This window comes from Notolepis coatsorum (genome assembly GCF_963971535.1).
Source record: "Notolepis coatsorum genome assembly, chromosome: 2".
Taxonomy (NCBI): domain Eukaryota; kingdom Metazoa; phylum Chordata; class Actinopteri; order Aulopiformes; family Paralepididae; genus Notolepis; species Notolepis coatsorum.
This window is the reverse complement of record NC_140166.1, coordinates 161,797,000-161,819,652: the sequence shown is the minus strand read 5'-3', so window position 1 is coordinate 161,819,652 and position 22,653 is coordinate 161,797,000. Positions and strand designations below refer to the sequence as shown.

At 46.0% G+C, this 22,653-nt stretch overlaps 1 protein-coding gene across 5 annotated transcripts; it reads right to left on the bottom strand.

The window, feature by feature from the left end:
* Positions 1-133: 133 nt before the first annotated feature.
* Positions 134-20,787, bottom strand: tbc1d7 (TBC1 domain family, member 7). Of its 5 annotated transcripts, none has more exons than XM_084337895.1 (9): positions 20,469-20,787; positions 16,036-16,155; positions 13,569-13,649; positions 13,030-13,220; positions 11,683-11,820; positions 10,115-10,266; positions 1,400-1,529; positions 1,098-1,139; positions 134-376 (listed from the first exon to the last, which is right to left on the bottom strand). In XM_084337895.1, the coding sequence occupies exons 2-9, from the start codon at positions 16,145-16,147 to the stop codon at positions 290-292; spliced, it is 933 nt and encodes a 310-aa protein (XP_084194021.1). In that variant the 5' UTR covers positions 16,148-16,155; positions 20,469-20,787; the 3' UTR covers positions 134-289. The 5 variants fall into 5 exon arrangements, with proteins under 5 accessions (XP_084194021.1, XP_084194020.1, XP_084194023.1 ...); XM_084337894.1 differs by having other exon boundaries at positions 20,476-20,787; XM_084337897.1 differs by lacking the exon at positions 16,036-16,155.
* Positions 20,788-22,653: the final 1,866 nt, after the last annotated feature.

Below are 22,653 nucleotides of genomic sequence, written 5' to 3'. Positions count from 1 at the left end.
GGAGATTATCTCCAGTCCCTTCCCCCCCAATATGATGCATCTTCTTGAAGGCATCCTTAAATTAACTGTTGGAAAGTGCCTCCCAGGGGTACAAGTATATCTGTTGTAACCCCCCCCCCCCCCCCAAATGAGTTTTCAATTCAGTCATTCAGAGCCCGTGTGGATGCTGTATGTTATAAAAATGCAGATTCCCTCCTAGTGAGAAGACAAGACGAGTCCAAGCGCATCCCAGCGAAGAGGCACCAACTCTGGGTACAGACGTCCGTGTCTACTGGAGATCCACATCCAGTTATACAGAATGCATGGGGGTGCCACAGTACTTATGCCACAGGTCGATGGCCTTGGTCACAATGGCATCCGTGTTCTCCTGCGGTATCTGGAGAAGAGAGGGGGGTAATTAAACTCTGCAGTCGCCCCTGGGGTTGTAAAAACAGGTGGTATGATGAGGTCAACATTAATTAAATGAAACTTTGACCATCAGTGTAAGAGGGAGTATATTGAAAATGAGCGGTACTGATGAAGACCCTTTTTAAAATCATCGAGTTATGCCAATTTTTCTTCACCTTGGTTGAACTGATAACATATCTAAGCAATGTCTTAATTTACCTAACAACCGTTGAAATTAAAAAGCTGTACGAAAGAATTAATATTAATTTCACAATCCTTCTGGTTAGATTACGCCCCATCCACGAGTTAAGAGCAATTGGTTGGAAACCTTACATCACTGGGGCCAAATATCCACAAGATGGTGCAACACTGCCATTGCAATGCTAGGACACAGAAGTGTGACAAATTATACATTCCATGTTTGGACTATATATATATATAATATTAAAAAAAATATTAATAACACTATAGGGAGGTGTAGTGGTTACGTCATTGGTGTTTCCTGCACGGTCCACCCTCCTTGAAATGGGCATGTATTTCCAATGGACCCATTTCGTCTCGTTTAAAACAAATAAAGCATGAACATTGGCATGGTGTACCTTTCTGTGTGTATTCATCCACAATCTATAGCTCAACATGAAACAATCCGCAATTAATCGTAAAAGTAGCAAAATAACAATGTTTATATTTTCGTTCACTGAGGAACTCACTTTGGCGCTGCTGACTGACGTCACCACAGCGTAGACTCCTGGCTGTATTAGGTGACAGCAACAACAAATTAAACAACCTTTTAACTCACTTTATTTCAACCAAAAATGCTTACAATAATGTTAGTGATAGAAGGGAACTCATTTTGTGCAAAATGGAAAGCTTGCCAATGTTCATGAGGCACAATTATTACAATAGCCGATAATACATTTCCCCCAATGATAAATCCCTATACGGGTGGACCGCGCGGGAAACTAAAGTGACGTCAGACTACACCTCCCTATAGTGTTTGTCATTTACTTACATTGCACAAAAAGCTGACCACGCCCTCTGGACGGCTGATTCCCAATAGCATGATTTTGTAGCTTAGCAGAATCTCCAAGGCAACAAACACCAGGATCTTACAGGATCCACTTATCACCTTGTCCCAGACCCTGAGAACAGCAAACAGCAGGTCAACTGAACTGAAGACATCGCAATATAGTTTCATCACAAGACTAAGACGAGGTGATGATAAGGTTCACAAGATAAAAGGTTATTTACATTTAGCTGACACTTTTATCCAAAGCTACTTAAAATGTTTGTATAACAAGTACATCTCTGGCGGTGCATATATGTACATATAGGTAGTAGATAATAGTATAGACATATTAGCATAGTAGTATAGACATAGTAGCATAGTAGAATGGGCATAGTAGATAGTAGTATAGACATATTAGCATTAGCTAGGACACAGAAGTGTATGGGCTCACACTGCGTGTATGTGACAAAAAAATTATACATTCCATGTTTGGACAATATATATATATTAAAATAAATAAATAGGCATAGTAGTATAGGCATAGAAGATAGTAGTATAGACATATTAGCATTGTAGCTAGTAGTATAGGCATAGTAGATAGATAGCATAGACATATTAGCATTGTAGGTAGTAGTGCATAGTACATAGCAGATACAGTAGTATAGGCATAGTACATAGTAGATAGCAGTATAAACATATTATCATTGTAGGTAGTAGTGCATAGTACATAGCAGATACAGTAGTATAGGCATAGTACATAGTAGATAGCAGTATAGACATTATCATTGTAGGTAGTAGTGCATAGTACATAGCAGATACAGTAGTATAGGCATAGTACATAGTAGATGGCAGTATAGACATATTATCATTGTAGGTAGTAGTGCATAGTACATAGCAGATACAGTAGTATAGGCATAGTACATAGTAGATAGCAGTATAGACATATTAGCATTGTAGGTAGTAGTGCATAGTACATAGCAGATACAGTAGTATAGACATAGTATCATAGTACATAATAGTCAAATACAGTAAGGTGGGTTTTTTTCTTCCATGCTACGTAACTAAAGCCTTCTAAAGTGTCTATAATGGGTACGGTAGGTTGAAGAAATATGGTACATTTGGTTAATGAGCCTCACAAGACCGTAACTACGGTAAGCCAGCAACATCAGTTCAGGGTCACCAGATAAGAATTCTGAAAACCTAAGTTCCCAGAGAAAAATTTATGAAAGCCACTGTGCCACTGGGTGTAAACTACTACAGACCCTTTAGTTGCTAGGTAACCACATTGTTCTTACAGTATAACATCCTGTACACAACATTTAAACATGATAATCAGCTGATGTAACACTAAACCCAAGTCCTACATTTCAGTATTATTGACAATGTGGATGCAAAACTTAATCTCTCTCTCACCCACCCACCCACCCACCCACACACACACAATGGGACTTAGGTTTCCACATTCCATGGCGGTACAGCTCGTCCTTCCTAACTCATAAAATCGTAGCTGCTGATCTCAACTCAGATACCAGAAGGAACAGCTTGCCCTTCCCAACTCGTATCCGTCTTAGCTGCTGACCCCAGCTCAGAATCCAGAAGGAACAGAACACAGGGCAGTGTTCTCCACAAGGCTAACAACAACAGTGGAATGGTATCTAATGATGAAGGACCTAATGCTTAGATGAAAGATGACTATAAATACTAGACATTTTCTCAATATAGTCAGTAGACTTTACTTTCCTGTCTGCTCCCTGCAATTGGAATTGGAATATATATATATATATATATATATATATATATATATATATATATATATATATTGTTATATATAGCATAACTGTATATTGTATAGTAGTGTACTAATGTATATAGGACTCATTACCTTCAATTCGTAAGCTTAGCATTGTATTGTATTGTATCTTAGTACTTTTTATCATGTGTATTTTATTATCTATTCTATTTTATTCAATTATTATTATTTTTGTTTGCATGGCCTTCATTTCACTACATGTCTCGTGTATGTATGTGACTAATAAATCTCTTGAATCTTGGAATTAGTTTTAGCACCGTACTATGCACAGTGAGGTTGTTCCCTCCTAACAGGTACAAACAAACCATCCAAAAGCCAAGTCATTTTCCTAAAAGAACAACCAAACATGTGGGTTGCGGCAGTCGAGTGATATAATTGGACTCTGGGTCTGTATACTAGCATCCATTCCATCCCTACTCTCGCCTATTATACCGGATGTTCTCATGGACCTGCATTATGTACAAAGGACTTTTCCCCCAATGGAGGACCCCGCTGAAAGAAACCTTTTAAACAAGGCTTAATCCTCATCCGTGCAACTGGCCCACCGTGTAATTGTTTTGAAACAATGAAAGGGCTACTGTATTAGGGATGTGCATGACTGACCAAAATATTTTTTGAAAAGTCTACAGTTTACTATTCGAAAATTCGACCCGCCCCCCCCCAAAAAACAAAACAAAAAACACGAAATTGTTATTTTCTGTTTCAGTTCAAATTCAGTTAAAATGTTCAGTTTCAGTTAAATTCAGCTATTCTTTTTAATAGAATGGATCATTAAAGGCGGTTAGGTGGTCGAGCGGAGATTGCGTTCGTCACCAGCCCCCCGGAGCTGAGCTGGATTTGCCTGTTCGAATCCAGCTCACAGCTCCGGGGTTGTCACCAGCTTGGCTGGCCGTCTGCACTGATACAATTGGCTGTATCAGAGGGTGGGAGAAGCTGGCGGGGTGGGTCCGGGTCGTTGTAAACAGCGACTCCTACAGTTCGGTCGGGGCGCCTGCTAAGCGCGGATTGGACGTGAGGGGGATAGTGTGGTCCTCCCACACGCTACGCCCTCTCAATGAGAATCCGCGCTGCCAGGTGAAAAGAAGCGGTGATTGGCTGGACGTGTGTCGGAGGAAGCACGTGGTAGCCTCCACTCTCCCAGAGGATCTGACTGTGGGGGGTAAAGCGCAGCGACCAGGAAGGGACTGGGAATTGGCATACGACTAACATTGGGATGGGAGAAAATCGGCGGAAAATGGAGGGGGAAAAAAGACCAAAAAAAAAAAAAAAAAAGAATGGATCATTAAAATCAAAGGGTATTGCACGTAAATAGGCACTTCAGTTATATTAGTCGTACTGGCGAATCGCGTCCTGCTCTTCGCCATCGAGATATACCTCATCTCCAGTACCTAGTGTACTCCATCAACGAATACAAAACAATACACCCAGCCCCTGCCAGGCCCCGCCCTAGTGACGTACTATATAGCACTAGGCGTGGTCACCACTCGCTCTTCCTCTATTTTCGTTTCCATCATAGCGGATGCGTGCACCCTATGCAACTAGTTGTCATGAAAAGTTTAGAGAAATTAGGTTGAGTGCTTACCGGAGATTGCCTACCCCTGGAATCTTCGTGGCATGTTCTGACGGCGCTCGTATGGGTTCTGCGACTCTGCAGCGGGATGCATTTCGATGCATCTCAGCGTCGAGTCTGTAGTCTCCTCGTCTTGTTGACAGCAGACAGAGGGACGGCGTGTGAGGTGTAGCTATCGAGCTACCTCACACAAGGTAGGATCTGCGCCACTAGGCATTAATGCTGGTGTTAGTATTGCTGCGTGTTGTTTTGTTAGACAACCGAGTTGTATATCGGCGCCAGGGGCAGGATGTTTGGGTAAACGTCCCTCTGAGGTGGACGTTTCCCAGGCTGTCCTGGAGCGCGCTGCTAATACTAAATGCTATAATGCTGGGTCACTGTTCTACTGTTCCCCGCTGTGGGATGTCACTAGGCATGACAATGCTGGCGTTTGTGATGTGCTCGAGTTGTCCCAGGAGACAACCGAGTTATGTATTGGCGCAAGTGGCGGGATATCTGGGTAAACGTTGTTTTCTCCGTTATCCTGGAGCGTGCGGCTAACGCTATGCTATGTTGGGCTACTGTTTCTGTTTTGTCTCCCTGCTGCGGGAATGTCTGTCTACACTACAGTCTTCCCTCCTCTTACCATTCATGCTGACGGTCAATCGGTGTCTACTGGGGGAGTATTGCGGGGGGGCTTTGTTTACCTTTTCATGGGTAAATGGGCTGAGGTCTAGGGCTGGTGTGATGTTTGTGAATATTATGAATGAACGTGGGACTGGTTCTCTGGTCCGCATCCCTTTAACGTTGTGTGCATGGGCTAGCCCATTCTACAGTATATTCGTGGTGTTAGTTCATTTATTCATTAACCCCTTCATGGTGCACACACAGTGGAGGTTGCTTGTTGCAACCACCACTGGTGCTCCGTGTTAGCATCAGTCCTTTGCTTTTGACATGTTGAAACAGCGCCCCGCCCGGCCGACGCCATGAGGTGGGTCGGCCCGGCGAGTGGCTGGTGGGCTGTTAAAGCCTGTACCGCCACGGTATGGAATTGGCAGCGATTAGTAACTGTGTTCAAATTGCTGTTTTTTCTGTCAAAAATGGTGTCTGGTGGCGGGGCCTTGAGGGCCAGCCGACGTCGACACATCGCGCAAGGTTGTTGATGTTATTAGCTTTGACCTAGCCGCAAGCTATAACCGCTCAGGGATCCCCTCTCCGCAGAGGATCTTGGTCTTCCGCTGGAGCGCGGGCAGTATTTGTCCTAGGCCCCACACCGCCTCACGCCGCGCAGCCAGAGGTGAGAGCACGGCCTCGTCAGCGGCTATGGCGAGGCCCTCGACAGGCGGCCATGTTTTCCCCCGCCAGAGGTATCCTGGGCGTTGAATCGACAGGTGTCCAGAAGGCCGACAGCCTTGGCGGCCGAGGGATCGGCCATGTTGGATGAGCTCGGCTTGGAATATACAAGCCGTCGCCGTCCTGCCGCAAGCAGCCCGCTCTCCGATCACTCCCTCCCCCAACATCAGCAGAAAAGGGGCTCCGATTTGTTTCCTTTGGCTGCGGGCCGCGAGCCTTCGTTGAAGCGCATGCGGCCCCACGTTTCGCTTCTCATGGGGACAGGGGCTGACACCCAGTTGATGGCTGAGCCTGGGTCTGTCCGTGAGAATGTTGTGCTGTCAAGCAGCTCCCACACCATAAGCTGTGTTTGGTTGAGCCTGGTGTTACGTCTGTCAACTATAAGTGTTGTCAGCAGGGGGGCTCGAAACCTTTTTGGAGGCACACAGTGCGGGCTTCCCCGACCTCGCCTTCGCCAGGCCAGGTATCATGTTGGTGCCTCCCACTCCTGAAAGATTGGCAGTGGTCTCGCAGGCGCGCGTGATTTGGGTGGTAGTAATATCACTGCAGGGCTACGGTGTGTAGGAACCCATGGGGGCCTCACACCTTGCATGTCCGGCTGCAGAACAACTCCTCAGCATGTTCTGGAGGGGTGTTCAGTGGGGGAGCTTTTGTCACCTAGGCTGATGTCAGCTTCCCCCGTATCAAACCGGCCCTTTGTCGGGGTCCCCCCTTGGGTGCAATTGCCTCGTGGGTAGTGTCAGGGTCAGATGTCCCGACACGGAACACTCTGCTCGCACGGGTCCAGGGTTGGCTACGCACAGCGGGTGGGACCGGGCCGCCCATCTACAGTTCCTAGCGGACCTGCGCCACATGGCGGCGGGTGCGTTGGGAGTGTCATCACATATGGCTACAGCAGTACCATATGTCGAGGTGGATGGAGAGAACGCTGAGGCGGGGACTTGCATTTACACAACCCCACCCGTTTTCGGGTTTGGTACAGGCCATATTGTCAGGGTCACCAGCAGTGACAGCTCTGGTCGACGAGATCCAATCTCTGTGGACGAAGCAAGCCATCGTCGTGGCGTTTTCCTCCCGGTGTTCTCTGGTGCCTGAGAAATCGGGAGGGGGGTGTCAGACCCATGCTGGACCTGTCCCATGGGAAGGTTCAGCATTTTTTGGATCGTCTCCTACCTGTTGAACACTGTCAGGTGGGGTCTGGTTCTCCTCCATAGACCTGTAGGATGCGTATTCGCATCCCCGATCTTCCATCCTAGGGCTTACCTACGCTTCCTTTGCAGGGTTAGCGTATGAGTACCAGAGGCTGCCGTTCGGTTTTTCTCTAGCTCGCCGCATCTTCACCAAGTGCGTGGAGGCCGCACTGGGGCTTCTGCGTCATCAGGGGTTACGAAGTGTATTCTGCCCTGACGACGTTCTGGTCCTTCGCAGTCAAGGTGGATCGTCAGGTCTCATACCAGGCAGGTTTCCTATCAGCCTGGGGTTGCTGTAGACTGGAAGTAGAGTACTCCTCTTCCCAGTCAACAGGTGGAGTGCTAGGGGCATCCCTCTCAGAGCGTGTTGTCGACACGCTCGGGAGGTTCCGTCCTAGGACGGTTACGGCACTGTCCGTGATACGCCTGCTCGGTATGATGGCATCTGCTCATTCCGTGGTCCCACTTGGCCTCCTCTTCACCCCAGGAGGAGGTTACGGAGGTGGTTCTTTTCCAGTATGGAAATAGACCCGGTGAGAGGCAAGTGGAAGCGGCTAAGGTTCCTGTGTCAGTACTGGGGGACCTCGCCCCCTGGGGAGGGCCTGGGGTCCTCGCCAGGGGGGTCCCCATGAGCAGTAGGCTGTCACACGTCACGTTTTTCACCGCCGCCTCCCTCGCTGGAGACGCGTCGGGCCAGCGCAGTAGGGGGCAGCTGGCAAGCCATGCTGCCCGGTCTGCGCTACGTTCAATGTGTTGGTATTGAAAGCGGTCCTTCTGGTCCTCAAACAGTGTTTGATCAGGACGGACAATACGACGTCAGCGTCGTATATCGACAGACAGGGAGGAGTACGCTACCCCCGTCTGCACCGGGCGGCTGGCTATGGGCGTTCTCCATCTGCGCGGCCACATCCCCGGCAGGGTGAATGTGAGTACAGGTGCGATGTCGCGGGGCGGTCCTCACCCTGACGGGTGGGGATTACGTCCGGACATAGTCAGGCAGGTCTGGGACCGATGCCGTGCCGCCTGGGATTCTTCCCCCATACATCTGTTAGGTCAGTTGTTGGTGTGGGTACGCTGAGGAGCGCAGGTCCTTGATCCTGATTGCGCCGGACCGGGGCGCAGCTGTGTGGTTCCCGGTCCTGATCCAGCTCTTGGTATCCCCGTCATGGCCTGTTCCTTGGTCATCGTGAGCCCTCTCTCAAGCGCACGGGTCTCTGTGTTAGTTCCCTGTGCTGGGCCAGTCGCTGATGGGTTGGCTGGTGAGAGGGTGAGTCTGGAGAGGATGGATCCTTCTGTGGTTGGTACCATCCGGAACGCGCATGCTCCCTCCACTATCGCGGGTTACGCGGGTAGGTGGCGTATTTTCCAAGAGTGGTGTAAGGCCACCCTCTTGTGAAGCGTTTACTGCTTGGCGCTCGGCGCCTTAAGCCGGTGAAACGTTCTCTGGCTCCGAGTTGGGATCTTCAATTGCTCCTCGGTCGGTTGTCCGAGGCCCCGTTTGAGCCTCTTGAGCAAGGCCTTTGGGACTGCGTTCCTGCTGGCCGTCACCTCCGCTAAGCGCGTGGGTGAGCTCTGTGCTCTCTCGGTGCGGCCTGAGTGTCTGTCTATTCGTTTCGATAGCGGTGCCACTCTGAGACCTAATCCAGTCTTCGTGCCAAAGAATATCCGGAGCTCTTTCCGCTCCAGGAATATTATGGTTCAGGCGTTCATCCGCCTCCTCACGCTAGTGAGTTGGAGGCGAGCCTTCACCTGTCATGTTCGGTCCGGGCTTGGGGATTTACCTCAGCCGTACTCAGGGCCTCAGGGCTACCGATAAATTTTTTGTCTGTTGCGGTGGCTCTCGCGCTGGTAAGGCACTGTCGAAACAGCGCCTGTCCCATTGGTTGTGCGAGGGCATTGCCCTTTGCTACACGTTGGCCGGGCTGGCTCCCCCTGGGGGCATCAGGGCGCACTCCACTCGTGGGGTGGCGGCCTCTGCCGCCCTGCTGGGTGGGGCTTCGGTGGGGGACATCTGTGCTGCGGCTTCGTGGTCCTCACCGGGTCCCTTCGTAAGGTTTTACCTCATGGACATGACCAGGGGTTCTGTCTCCCAGGCGGTTCTGAGGTCTGGAACCTCTCCTGCTTCCCATCCTTGGTGGGGTAGCAGGGGTGTGTGGGTGTGGGCCACAATGTGTTGTGTCACACGTGGTTCCGCCTGTGCTGTGCGTTCAAGAGGTTCTAGTTCCCTCTTGTTCGCACTCGGGTGGAGTTGACTGCCGCCCCCTCTTCATTAGGAAGGATGGGGTGACGGGACTCCCCTCCCCCCTGATGTGGGCTTTCGGGTACTCAGGGGGTGCATTTGTCGGTCCTCGCGTCTGCTCTGTCCCCATATCTCGATGGCGAAGAGCAGGACGCGATTCGCCAGTACGACTAATATAACGATAGGTTATGTAATACAAGTACTGGCTGAGCGTCCTGCTCTTAGCTTGCCCTGAGGTCCCTTGGGGAAACTTTTCTTTGGAAACGTTTTTTTCCGAGGAAGAGCGAGTGGTGACCACGCCTAGTGCTATATAGTAGGTCACTAGGGCGGGGCCTGGCAGGTGCTGGGTGTATTGTTTTTTATTCGTTGATGGAGTACACTAGGTACTGGAGATGAGGTATATCTCGATGGCGAAGAGCAGGACGCTCAGCCAGTACTCATAACTAGGTTATATACATAACCTATCGATAATCCTTCAGAACGTTGCACGACTATTAGAAAATTCGAACTCATCCCTACTCTGTATGCGTCTGAACGGCGACTGGTTTGCTGGAGGTGACGACAGCAGCAGACTGACCTCTGCAGGCTGGATTCAGGCAGGCAGCCGGCGAAGCAGCGTCTGAACCAGAGGTCGTAGGGCAGCAGAGCCAAAGCCCCCGTGTTCTTCAGGTGGTTCAGCAGCCGCGGCTCCGCCTCCTCCTGGCTCAGGTAGTGCTCCAGACTCTTGGGCTGTGGCGAAGGGGGGGGGGGGGGGGGGGGGGGAGAGAGAGAGAGAGCGAGAGCGAGAGAGAGAGAAAACAACCGCCTGGTTAAGATCACGGTTTCTTAAAAAGGAGCTGAGAGTGTTTTTTTGTTTTGTTATTTTAAATAAGTGGTCTACGTGTTAAAATAATATCTCTACTCTCCCGACAGCCAGCCCTGATGTAGAGTGTCTGGTCATTAACATGGGTCTCCCAGTCCCTCCGCTCTGCAGTAAACAAAGTATTTTTCTGGTATCCCATTCCCACTTTATCCAATCAGGAGAGAGAACCCCACACTCCAAAAATGGTCTGAGAAGAATAAGAAATAGAAACCTTTTTTAAGTAAATAAGTAATATAATATGCCAGTGCAGTAAGCTAATTTGGCTTGGCAAGATTTCTTGAAATAAGTAAAGATATCTATGGTTCTCTTTCCTGGTTGAATAAAGTGGGAAGGGATACCAGAACATTTATTTTCTGTTTACTGCAGAGTGGAGGGACTGGGAGACCCCATGTTACTGATCAAACACTATGTATCAGTGATGGCAATGTAGAGCTATAACCCTTAAGCCTCTTTTGAAAGGTAACATTCTGAAAATCTATTTGAGTGCTAATGTAATAGAGAAACAGAGGTTTGAACACAATGAAATAACATGTTTTCTCCTTCATTTTGTGTTGACTCGTTGCCAGATGCCTGTTTTTGGGTCCCAGCTGAGAGGTAGGGGCTGGAAAACATAACGGTTCTATAGCCTGATGTCTTACAGTCATACAGGTCCAACGTTTATAAAAATGTGACGGAAGATTTGTGTTTTACAAAAGGTTTTTGTAATGTGTGTACTGCAATAATTCAGCGTGATTATCCAAAATGGCCATCCGCTGCAATTCATTCAGACGCACAAGTCAAAACAAAGAGCTTGTTGGTCTTCTTCTGCCTCTTTCTCCTTGCAATCAGTGCTCGTCTGGGATCGCTTTCAGAGCAGGCGCTCCTTGGCTACAACGGTGGTCATTTTCACCATCAGTGGTGACTGGTCAGTTCAGGACCGTTCTACAACCGAACATGGTCACGGCTTTGTCAAATGACGCTCGTCAGATATTTCGTCTTGTAACTCGAGACTGAAAGCATGCAATAGGTCGAGAGTGGTGTCGATTGAACGACGGGATGTTTAACTTTCCAACAATGTATTGAATGATCGGGAGAAACGCAGCGCGGGCCGGCAGACGAGCACAAAGTGTGTGCAAAGAAGTGCGCGCGAGTGCAAAATGCCCCACCGGTGGTACACCAAGCGTTAAGAGGTTGTTAACACATTATCTTAAAATTAAATATCACTTACAGCTCCTTTAAACCTTTTCAAATGGAAATGTTTGTGTACCCATGGCTTATTCCCTCATCCGGAGTTTGATGCTCACCAGATGGGGAATCGAGTCTCCAAACTTGGTGTTGAATTGGTTGACGAAGCACTTGATCAACCAATAGCAGTCCACAGGGTCGTCGACAATTTCCTCCATGGCTCGGCCGATGGACAGGAAGTCCTCGTCTGCCTCATCCTGAAGTTAACAAGACAATCATAGACAGCGACATCAAAGAGCAGCGGAGGCATTGCCGTGTGATATTAAATTACCGTATTGTGCTGAATATAAGAGGGTTTTATTTCCTAGGGGGGGGGGAATCAGAAAAAGGGGTCTAGGCTTTTAAATGTCATCATACTGTACATTCATAACAACAGATCACGCCAAGTGTGTTCCCCATCTTTCTCTCTGTATCTCCGTCTCCTTCTCATACACACTCAAAGTCAACACACACATAAACAGTGACAGGCATCTGGAGAGATGGAGCGACACAGCGATCAGCTTGAGTCGGGCAAGTTAACGAACAATGGAGGAGTTACAATGCCAATTTCTAGATCATGGTGATCAACGAAGCAGAACTGTCCATCAGCCAAGAAAAATGATGTTACAGAGTGTAATGTTAGAAGATGGCGAGCTCAAAGAGACCAGTCAGAGGTAAGATGTTCAAAACAACAGCATATTGTTTTATTCAATGTGTTGTTGTTGTTGTTGTTTCTTTTATAAAAGATGATTTTACCAAAAGATGATAAAAGAGCCTACATTGAATAAAACAATGCGTTTTATTATCATTATTTTCAAATGAAATTATAAAATGTTCTTTATAAAAACAAGATTGTGGAGACACTCGAGTAGAGATACCCATGTAGAAAGAGGTCTCCAGTAAGGTTAGGGGGTTAGAGTTAAGTTAATACTTCATACACAATATTTTAGGTACGTTTTTTGAGATTGAGTTCTGGCTTTGCAGTTTGGCCAACAAGTAACAACCAAAGAACAGGGATAACCCTCCTCACTAGTGGTGTGGCGATGCGCATAGAGACCTTTATAATACCACTTAGAGCTACATTTTATACCAATTTCACAACCATACTAGGAAAAAGTTAAAAACACATTGGCTGTGCCAATTTAAATGATCACGTGTTCCACACAAGCTCCCGGTAGCCTCGCAAAACTTTAATACAAAAACATTTAATATTCATATTATTTAATCTCCCAACTGCTGGGGTTGCCCCCCAAGAAATGTAATACCTGTGCTAATGAAATGTTAGACTTTTTAATACCTTTTAAGGCCGTAAATTGAGAATTATGACTTTTTAAGACTTTTTACTCCCCGCAGACACCCTGAAGAGTAAAATGGCCGTTGTGTGAATATGGTTCAATTGAGCTGGTTTACACTCCTCACTTCCTCACCGGGGCCGTGGTCTCCGAGCGGCGGCACAGGGCCTGGCTCTCCAGCTGGAACATGCGCAGGTAGAGGTGGGTAACGGGTGTGGAGGAGTGGACGAACCGCATCACCTCCAGGGCCTCCTCCAGGTCCTGGTACTGCTCCCTGCGGTAGCCTCTCACCAGAGCGTGGGAGTCACTGTGGGCCGGCAGGATGCCTGCAGACAAGACATACAGTCCTGGGATCAGTTTTAAATGTGTGCAGGCCAGGGGGGGGGGGGCGAGGCGGTAAGAGGGTTCCATGGTGCAATTATCATGGTGTTACTGTGTAATTACATGGTCATTTATGTCGCTGACATTATGGAGGGGAAAGCGACACACATCCAGAACAGGGGAGAGAGGCTTAGTTTGTCAGAGAGAAGCGACGGTTGTGATTGAGGGCAGGGATTGAGATGGGTCGATTGAATCAAGAGACTTGCACTGCCTTATCGATCCCTGTGCTCATATAGCCTGCCGAGGTGGGGTATTTTACTCTGTGTGTGTGTGTGTCTGTGTGTCTGTCTTACCCAGCAGTACCTTCCACACGTGGATCCTGTACATGGAGGGAAGGGGGAACCTCTGACTGAAGGTGCTCAGCTTCTCCACATCTGGAGAGAGGGGGGAGGGGGGGGGGTGAATTGAATAACTGAATTACTGCCACAATAAATTACAAATAGATTATATAGCATTGTACTTTTTATTGAGAAGATAAATGATCATATCCTTGTACTTATACTATGGAATTACACACTACAAATGTATTACATGGCCCATCCCTTCACTGGTGCTTCGTCAAGTCAGGCCCACGACACCTCGGGGAGGCTCGACGGTTAGTTCCAGCATGCCAGAACAACCCCCTCCATGCTAGCTCTCCTTTTCCATGACACCCACACACTGAATGTCCTTGTTATCCTATGTTTTAAAAAAAAAAATAAAAAAAAAAAAAACTGATGACAATATCACATATGATTATTATTTACAATATTTGCAACAATGCATAGTGCACTTTATATCCTTCTACCACTACTGTGCAATACTGTTACTCTGTCACTCATGCCTTATTTTTCCACTTATTTATCTTTTTTTAAGATTCTTCCTTTTAGCATTAACACATTTTTCCAATATTTTAATTATAGTTGAAGTCTATATTTTGTGTGAAGGGCAGACTAGCAAAGTAAGATTTTCATTGTACGGTGTAACTGTCTGTTTAACTGTGCATATGACAAATAATAGTGATGCACGATATATCGGCCGCCGATGTAATATCGGCCGCCGATGTAATATCGGCGATATGGCCGTTTTTTTACACATCGGTATCGGACCGATATCAAGATAGGGCCGATATTTAAAAAAAAATTATTTATTTTTTTTAATCTTTTTTTTTTTTTTTTTTTTACATGTTTTGGCCTTAAATAGTTTCAAAATATCAGTCATTTCTGAAAATAAGTTACAAAAGTAAAAAAATTATGCGTTTTGGAAAATAGCTCTTTATTTGATTATCATAAAAAAGTGTTTTCTATACAGAGATATCGACATCGGTAAATATCGGTATCGGCCAGAACAGCAATATTAATATCGGCAGGGGAGGAAACTAACTTTTTGGCTTACCAGCCAACTGGCGAGTATCTGATTTTTTTTACCAGCCAAACAGATTTTTTACCAGACAAAAGAAATCGCTAATTGTGATAATTACTTCTTTGTATGTCTTCGTCTAAATAGATTTTCAATCATAGTAAAATAATCACACCGTGTCTCTACTCTTTAAAATATGTATTAGCATAAAACATTAATCTTCACAATATTAGCATAAAACATATTAACATGAAAGAGGTATCTATTCTGGACTGGGTTGGGCTGAACTGGGCAGTGAAAGATGCTGGGTTGGACTGGGTTGGGCAGTGAAAGAAAAAAACCGAAGTATGTTGTGAAGTGTATAGATAGATGTGAAATATATAGATGTAGCAGTAGTCTATCTGTATGTCATATGTTATGATGAATTGAAAATGCTGTACTGTATTGTACCCATTCTGCAATCTGTTAATAAAGTTTTCAATCAATCAAGTTAACTTTGAACCTCGGTTGTCAAGCCTCGTCAATGTTGTGTATGCATCTGGGTAGGCACACTGTGCCTTTAAGACAGCACGGTGGTCTTACGACAGTACCGTCAAGTGTTGTGATAACGTCAGTTGGGTTGGTGTGCTGTTGTACACAGTGCACTGGTTGAGCTTAGCTAGCCCCTTTCGTGACTGCGATGTGCAAGCCAGGGGCTTTTGAGCATGAAATAAAATGTCTAACATTACGTCGTAGTCCGGTGCTTTTTTGGAAACATTATAGTCATAACAGATACACCTAGCTGGCTGCTTTGAGCACACGGGGCTAACGTTAGCTAGCAAGCAGCTATCGCTAAAACTAGAAGCGAACCACTGTATACATTTCCAGTAGACTAACATTACACCTCTGTGATTTAAATGTGTCCTTAGTAACTTATACTCGAGGGTTGTACTAGGGTTGGATGCAGTTCCCCGTTGGTCAGTCTGTCTGTTTCCCATCTTCTGCTGTGTTTAACGTTATCCGTTTGAGAGTGCTCCTGATGGCTAGCCTAGTAACGCAGGACTTTTATTATTATATGTCCGCGGGTTGGCCAGTACTGCGCAAACTTTTATTAAACATTATATGTCCGCGGGTGGTCTTGTGCAGTGCTCTCGTGGCACTGTCAACTAAAGCGAGCACTCAGAAGACGCGCACCGTTTGCCAGTGCAGTGATTGCAGAATGTTTTTTTTTTTTGTATACTCGCCAGACTGGCGAGTGGTCTTCATGAATCACTCGCCAAACGTAAAAAATACTCGCATTTGGCGAGTAAAGTGGCCTAATTTCCTCCCCTGAATATCGGTTATCGGTATCGGCCACAATTTTCACATCGGTGCACCACTAATATCTTGAATGATACCTATGACAATGTGTACTAACTGATACCATTCCTTCCTTCCATTTACCTAGAGGGTTGTCCTTGAGCAGAATCTCCAGCGACTTCTTTTCCTCCACCCCTCGGAAGCCCACCTTCTCATAATAGGCAGAACGGAAGTTTCTCTGTGGGTCATCAGCCATACTTGGACCTGGGCACAGACACAGGCTGTCAGCGTCGACATTAACAATAGCAACCATAACCTACTTAACTACGGTACTCCTGCTGTGTGTTGTGACAGATATTGGGCTACATTTCAATAGCCTTAATGTCAAGCTGTAAGGTTATCTCAACACGAGGGATAACAGTTTTGAGACTGAACTATGGGTTATGATGCAATCAATCTAGTCTATATATCTAAAGGCACTCAACTAAGGCTGACAGTACCGTCCCTTGTTGCATGTAGAATTTAACAATTTAATGTCAAGTTTGTTGATTTAAAAATGGAAAATCCACCCTAAACCACAATGTACATTGTGCTATTACAGTGATATTGGACAGTTACGTCCATCCCATAGACTGTTATAAACGTAGAATAACTGTACTTTACAAAACGAACCTTACCATCTTCTCCAGACTCAGAAAATAAGATTGATATCAACAATTTCCTTTCTGCGCCTTCAGTAGAAAGCTATCCGGCTGCAAGCTAGCCTAGCTTAGCACAAATTAATGGAAGTGGATATGGATCAGCTAGCCTAGGTGTTGGCCAAAAACACCTTTCCCAGAGTTTTAAGCTAGGCTTGCTGATCCGTATCCGCTTCCATTAATTTGTGCTGAGCTAGGCTGGCTTGGAGCCGGGTAGCTCTCTACTGAACGCACAGAGAGAGGAAATTGGTATCTATCTTCTTGTCTGGCTCTGGAGAAGGTGGTAAGTGCATTTCACATAATGCTCCTTTAAAAAGGGAAAACCCACACTAAAACACAATGCACATTGTGATATTCCAGTGATACTGGACAGTTAACATATATCCCATACTTAGAATAACTGTACTTTACAGTTCCCATTTTGTTACAGTGAGTGTTGCATCTACATTAGGGATGCACGATAATTGTCGATCTGCTGGAGCCAGCTAACGTTAGGTTGCTGAGGCTATTAGCACATCGACAAGCTGCTGGATCTCCCGATGCTGGTTGAAGTGGAGCTAGGTAGCCAGCAGGCTAAATGCTCCCGACGACATCAACAAGCTGCTGGAGCCAGCTAACGTTAGCTTGACTGGTTGCTGGCTAACTAATAAAGCTACTCGTCCCGGGAGATAACGGCGTTGCCTGGCTGGTTGTTGGCTAACTAATGTAGCTACTCGTCCCGTGAGATAACGGCGCTGCCTGGCTGGTTGCCCTTCTGTCAAACTTCTTTAATTTAGCAAACGACTCGTCAATAGGTACAAGCGTGCTCGCGCCGTCGTCGCGGGCCCCCAACACCGTGGCGGTGGTGATGCCGCAGGTGACCCGTTGTTGTGGTGGTGATGTGTCCACTCAAAGCCTCTTTTTCAAGGCTCCGCTTTGAAAAAAGAAGAACAAAAAGCTTCGAGCGTCTTAGGTTGGATGCACCACAAGCTGTTGACGGATTGTGAATTTTCATTTGGAAAAATAAATATGGTCACTTTATCAGTCAAAACTGTTGTCTTGGCTTTTGTTTCTGTTGTCTGGTTAGGTCACATTTAAGTTGGTGTTAAGTTATTGTCCTTGGAAGTCTTTTTATGTATTATTATTGTATTGTGATATGTTTTGTTTCATGTTGAAAAAAAAAATGTTGATCAAAAAAAATATATACATTAAAAAAAAAATTATAATACAATAAATATCGGTTATCGATATCGGTTATCGGCTTGAGGAGCATAAAGTTATCGGTATCGGTGTCAAAAAAGCAATATCGTGCATCCCTAATCTACATTCACTGGTTCTCAAAGTGACTGTGAAGTCCGGGGACCCCCGGGGGGTCGTTGACGGGGTTCCCCAGTCAAACGGGGACTAGTTTAATAATTACACTATTTATTTTGTAGTTAGCACAATGAGAGAATGTATAAGAATGACTATTCTGATCATACATTTCAGACACTCTTATCTCCCAGTCCCCTACAGTATAGTGTTATGGAATGCTGGACTAAGTCACATCTAAACAACAAATACCTTCTCGGATGGAGGTCCCTGGGACATTGATTGATTGCAAATTGTATTAACAGATTGCAGAATGGGTACAGTACAGTACAGCTCAATACACACAATTGTTAAGGGGATGCAGACCAGAGAAAGACTTTAGTCTTGTTTACATCTGTACATTGGAATACTGACATACATTTGACATAGAAACTGTACATTGGAGGAGGTTGGGTAGGTGGGGTAGGGTTGGGTGGGGCTGTACATTGGAGGTGGGGGGGGGGGGTTGGGTACATTGGAATACTGACAAAGCCATGCTTGGTCTTTATTGTACAACTGGGTTAGGACATTTGTAGGGGCCAGTTTCGAATTGCAGTCTCCCGTAGGTGTTCTTTGAGAGTGCTTTTGAAGGTGGGTAGTGATTCACATTCCTTTACAGCTTTGGGTAGGGCGTTCCACATTGATGTGGCATAATTTGCAAAACGTGTTTAGTCCCTTGTTTGAGCCGAATCTGGGTTTTACATGATTTGTGGAGCTCCCTCTGGTGTTGTGATCCTGGTATTCACTGACCTTTGGGAAGTATTTTGACATGTACATGGGTACCTTGGTCATGTAGTGTATCTTGTAGACCAGGCCCATTGCAAGTTGCTGTACTCTGTCGTCTACTCTAAGCCATCCTCGGTTGGCAAAGTGTGCAGGGGTGAGGTGGGTTCTAGGAGTCCGGTCAAGCAGTAGTCTGACTAGTTTGTTTTGAGATGTTTGTAATTTGGTTTTTAGTGCCTTTGAGGTGCTTTGGTACCATGAGGTGCAAGCATAGTCGTAGTACCCTTGAATGAGTGCTCCTGCCAGAGTCTTCAGGGTATTCTTGTTTACCAGAGAGGAGATCCGGTACAAGAATCGAGTTTGTTGGTTGACTTTTTTTTATTACATTGGATGCCATTTTGTCACAGGAAAGATTAGCCTCTAGGATGAAACCCAGGTAGGTAATTTCATCTTTCCTTGTGACAATATTGTCACCCACTGTAACTGAGAAGCCGTCGGTCTTGCTGAGTTTGTTATTTGAACCGAAGAGAATGGACTCTGTTTTTCCCATGTGTAATGATAGTTTGTTGTCGGCGAGCCATATGCAGATTTTGCCTAGTTCCGAGCTGAGGGTTTTTTCAACCTGTAACTTGTTCTTGTCAGAGACCAGCAGGGCTGAGTCGTCCGCAAACAGGAACAAGTTGCAGTCACAAGCTGACGACATGTCATTTGCATAGATTAGGAACAGTAGTGGTAGAGCTGGGCGATATGGCCTAAATATGATATCACGATATTTTCTGACCTTTCGGCGATACACGATACGCATCACGATGTTTTTCTTTTTTTCCCCAAACAATTCATTATGAGCTTACCAAGACAGTATTTGAGTTTGCAAGCTAACATTAAAGACAAAATAAAATACCCATGCATTTAGCATTTTTATATTATATATTAGATTTAGATTATTGGATTATTAGATTATATATTGCATATATTTAGCAATGAGATATTATATGATTTATATGATGGGTACAATACAGTACGGCTCAATACATACAATTGTTAAGTGGATGCAGACCTGAGAAAGACGTTTGTCTTGTTTCCATCAGGGTCCCCCATTTTCAATTCATATAGACATTTATGACATACACAACATACATGACATTTATGGCATAGGGACATATAGGTATTTAGTACTGATACATTTGTGACATAAACGGTATTCAAATATACAGTACTGTTACCCCTAGATCCTGACAGAGTATATACATAAGATGGGGAGGGGACTGTACATTAGGAGGGGGTGGGTGGGTGGGAGAGAAATATACATACGGTGGGGAGGGAATATATACATGCGGTGGGGAGGAGACTGTCTATTAGGAGGTGGTGGGGGTTTTGGGCATTTACGGTGGCCAGTTTCGAATTGCAGCCTCCCGTAGGTGCTCTTTAAGAGCGGTTCTGAATGTGGGCAGGGATTCACATTCCTTTACAGCTTTGGGTAGGGCGTTCCACATTGTTGTGGCATAATTGCGAACCGTGTAAAAGTCCCTTGTTTGAGCCGAATCTGGGTTTAACATGATTTGTTGAGCTTCCTCTGGTGTAGTGGTTGTGGTATTCACTGACCTTTGGGAAGTATTTTGACATGTACATGGGCACCCCGGTCGTATAGTGTATCTTGTAGACCAGGCCCATTGCAAGTTGCTGTACTCTGTCGTCTACTCTAAGCCATCCTAGGTTGTCAAAGTGGGCAGGGGTGAGGTGACCAGTCCAGGCTCTCCAGTTCAAGTTTAATACAAAGCAAGGCTTGCATCACAGTAACGAAAGGGGCTATAGTATAGGAACACTTACTCCGTACCTTTTGCACTGGTGTCGCCGGCCCCTCACATCCAGGTCCCTCCTGGAGGTTTGTTTACAGCTGGACTGCAGGCTCTCTCTCTGCAGCCACAGGCGCCGGGTCTGACGGCAGCTAAGCTAACTGCCCACCGGCAGCAGCGGTCTTTCTGACTGACAACTGCAAGACTTAAGTTGTTAGGGAAAAACGAAAGCAGGGAAACTGCCTGGCTTCTTAACTGAACGCCCTCTTTAAAATAATATCAACAAACACTATCGTCGCAGTCGTAATAATTGCTCACAAGCAGCTCGCTCGCTGCTGCTAGCTTACTATGAGGACCCGCCCCACAGGAAGTGGTGTTGCTTCTTCTGAGTCATGCGCACTGGTTCAAGCTCCTACCAATCCTCCTCAGTTATGGACTGCAAATCTATAATAAATAATCATTCATCATAATCATAATCATAATCATAATCATCACAATACTATCAATTGTTCTTATTATTAGCAATTCATGTACTTGTAGATACATGCATACAAACGGAAATACATAAAACAAGACAAATTCAGCAAAGCAATTACTAGGGGAGAATAAACATTTTACTGCTAAATATGAGAGAAGTCTAACCTTTATTTGAGTTCAAATTGTTCAGCATGGTGGTGTAGTGGTTAACACTGTTGCCTCACAGCTAGAAGGTCGTAGGTTCGATTCCCGCTTGGGGGACCTGGTTGCTGTGTTGCCAGTTACCCAGGTGGGGTATCTCCCGGGCCTTTCTGTGTGGAGTTTGCATGTTCTCCCCGTGCTCGCAAGGGTTTCCCAATGGAAAAACATGCACAACAGATCGCTAAAGCTGTCGTGTCCCTGACGAAGACGGCCCTTGGGGGGAAGGACGACGGGATGGGAGGTGCAGAGAACATTTCGTCAGCGACTCAGGGCCCTTTCTCACTCACGCTATTCGTTTCTATTTCGTTCCGTTCTGCCCGTTCCGAGATCTGATTCAAACTCCCCCCCCCCCCTCTCCCCCTCTGGTTTGTGTACACACTTCAGTCTGGGTGCGCTCTGGGTTTTGTTTACGGTTTGCGTTTTGAGCTTGTAAGCTTGCCGTGGTTTTTGCTGTCGCCTATGAGCCAATGAACACAAGGGTATACTTGCGTCATCTAGTACGCGACAAGTCGTTCAATAACACAGACAAGTCGATTTCATACACAGATCAAGAGACGCAATGGAGATGGAGACCTTCATGATGATGTGTCTACTCTTTTGGAAGCAATTCCAGAAACGAAATCGAGGAACCAGCATATCTCGACGCAATCGAGGTGCCACTGCCACTGCCGACATATCTCAACGACGGACTACAAACGACCACAACCGTCGGCGTCAGCAGCAGCGACGGCTATTTTCTCTAATCCATCAACCTTCCAGCATTTTGATTGAGGCCCGCATGTGTGTAGTGATATGCAGTAGGTACCATATAATGCCGGTGTGCAACCCGGACAATATATAAGAGTGCACCAGTATGTATGAGCGTCGCTAGGTCAACCAAGTAAACTTGAGTCCAGTCTGCAACTCGTTGTCTTCATTGTCTCAATAACACTTCATGGTGACAGCGGTAACAGTAGTGGATTGCTACAAGCAGGACGGGAGATTGTCTGAGGATAATTATGCATCGGCAGTAGGAAACCCGTCACTCCGTCAGCGCTAACTCGGCGCTAATGAAGCAATCTGACAGCTGACAACTGACAGCAGCAGTCCACACGCTGGAAGCGCAACCCGAATGAGAAGACGTCATGGCATCACATTTGCCAACAATGAATTGGGCCGACCCGGATCAGGGTGAGGCTATTTCATTGTTTAAACAAAAATGTCTCTTTACCTGGAAGATGAGGAAATAGAGGACGATGCTAAACAGGCACGAAAAATATGTCGTGGCATTGGAGATGAAGGACTGAAACGGCTGAATGCTAGTGGACTCAGTGAGGCTGACAAAAAAAAGACAGCCAAACTATGGGAATTCTATGAAGGTCAGTTAAAATTGAATGTTAACTTTAGAATCCATAGGCTCCAATTAATGCAATATAGACAAAAAACAGACGAAAGCATTGATGATTTTGTGACCAGAGCCAGAACATTAGCTCAAAAATGCCAGTTTATTGATGAAGAGCTCAATGAACGTTTAATGGAGCTGATCATTGCCAGCACACCCC

Coding starts and splice junctions, on each gene's coding strand:
- tbc1d7 (XM_084337895.1), bottom strand. CDS start 16,147: ATGGCTGATGACCCACAGAGAAACTTCCGTTCTGCCTATTATGAGAAG. Junction 13,650..16,035: donor GCTCAAGGACAACCCTCTAG/GTAAATGGAAGG, acceptor CCCTCTCTCCAG/ATGTGGAGAAGCTGAGCACC. Junction 1,140..1,399: donor TGGTCAGCTTTTTGTGCAAT/GTAAGTAAATGA, acceptor CACCTAATACAG/CCAGGAGTCTACGCTGTGGT.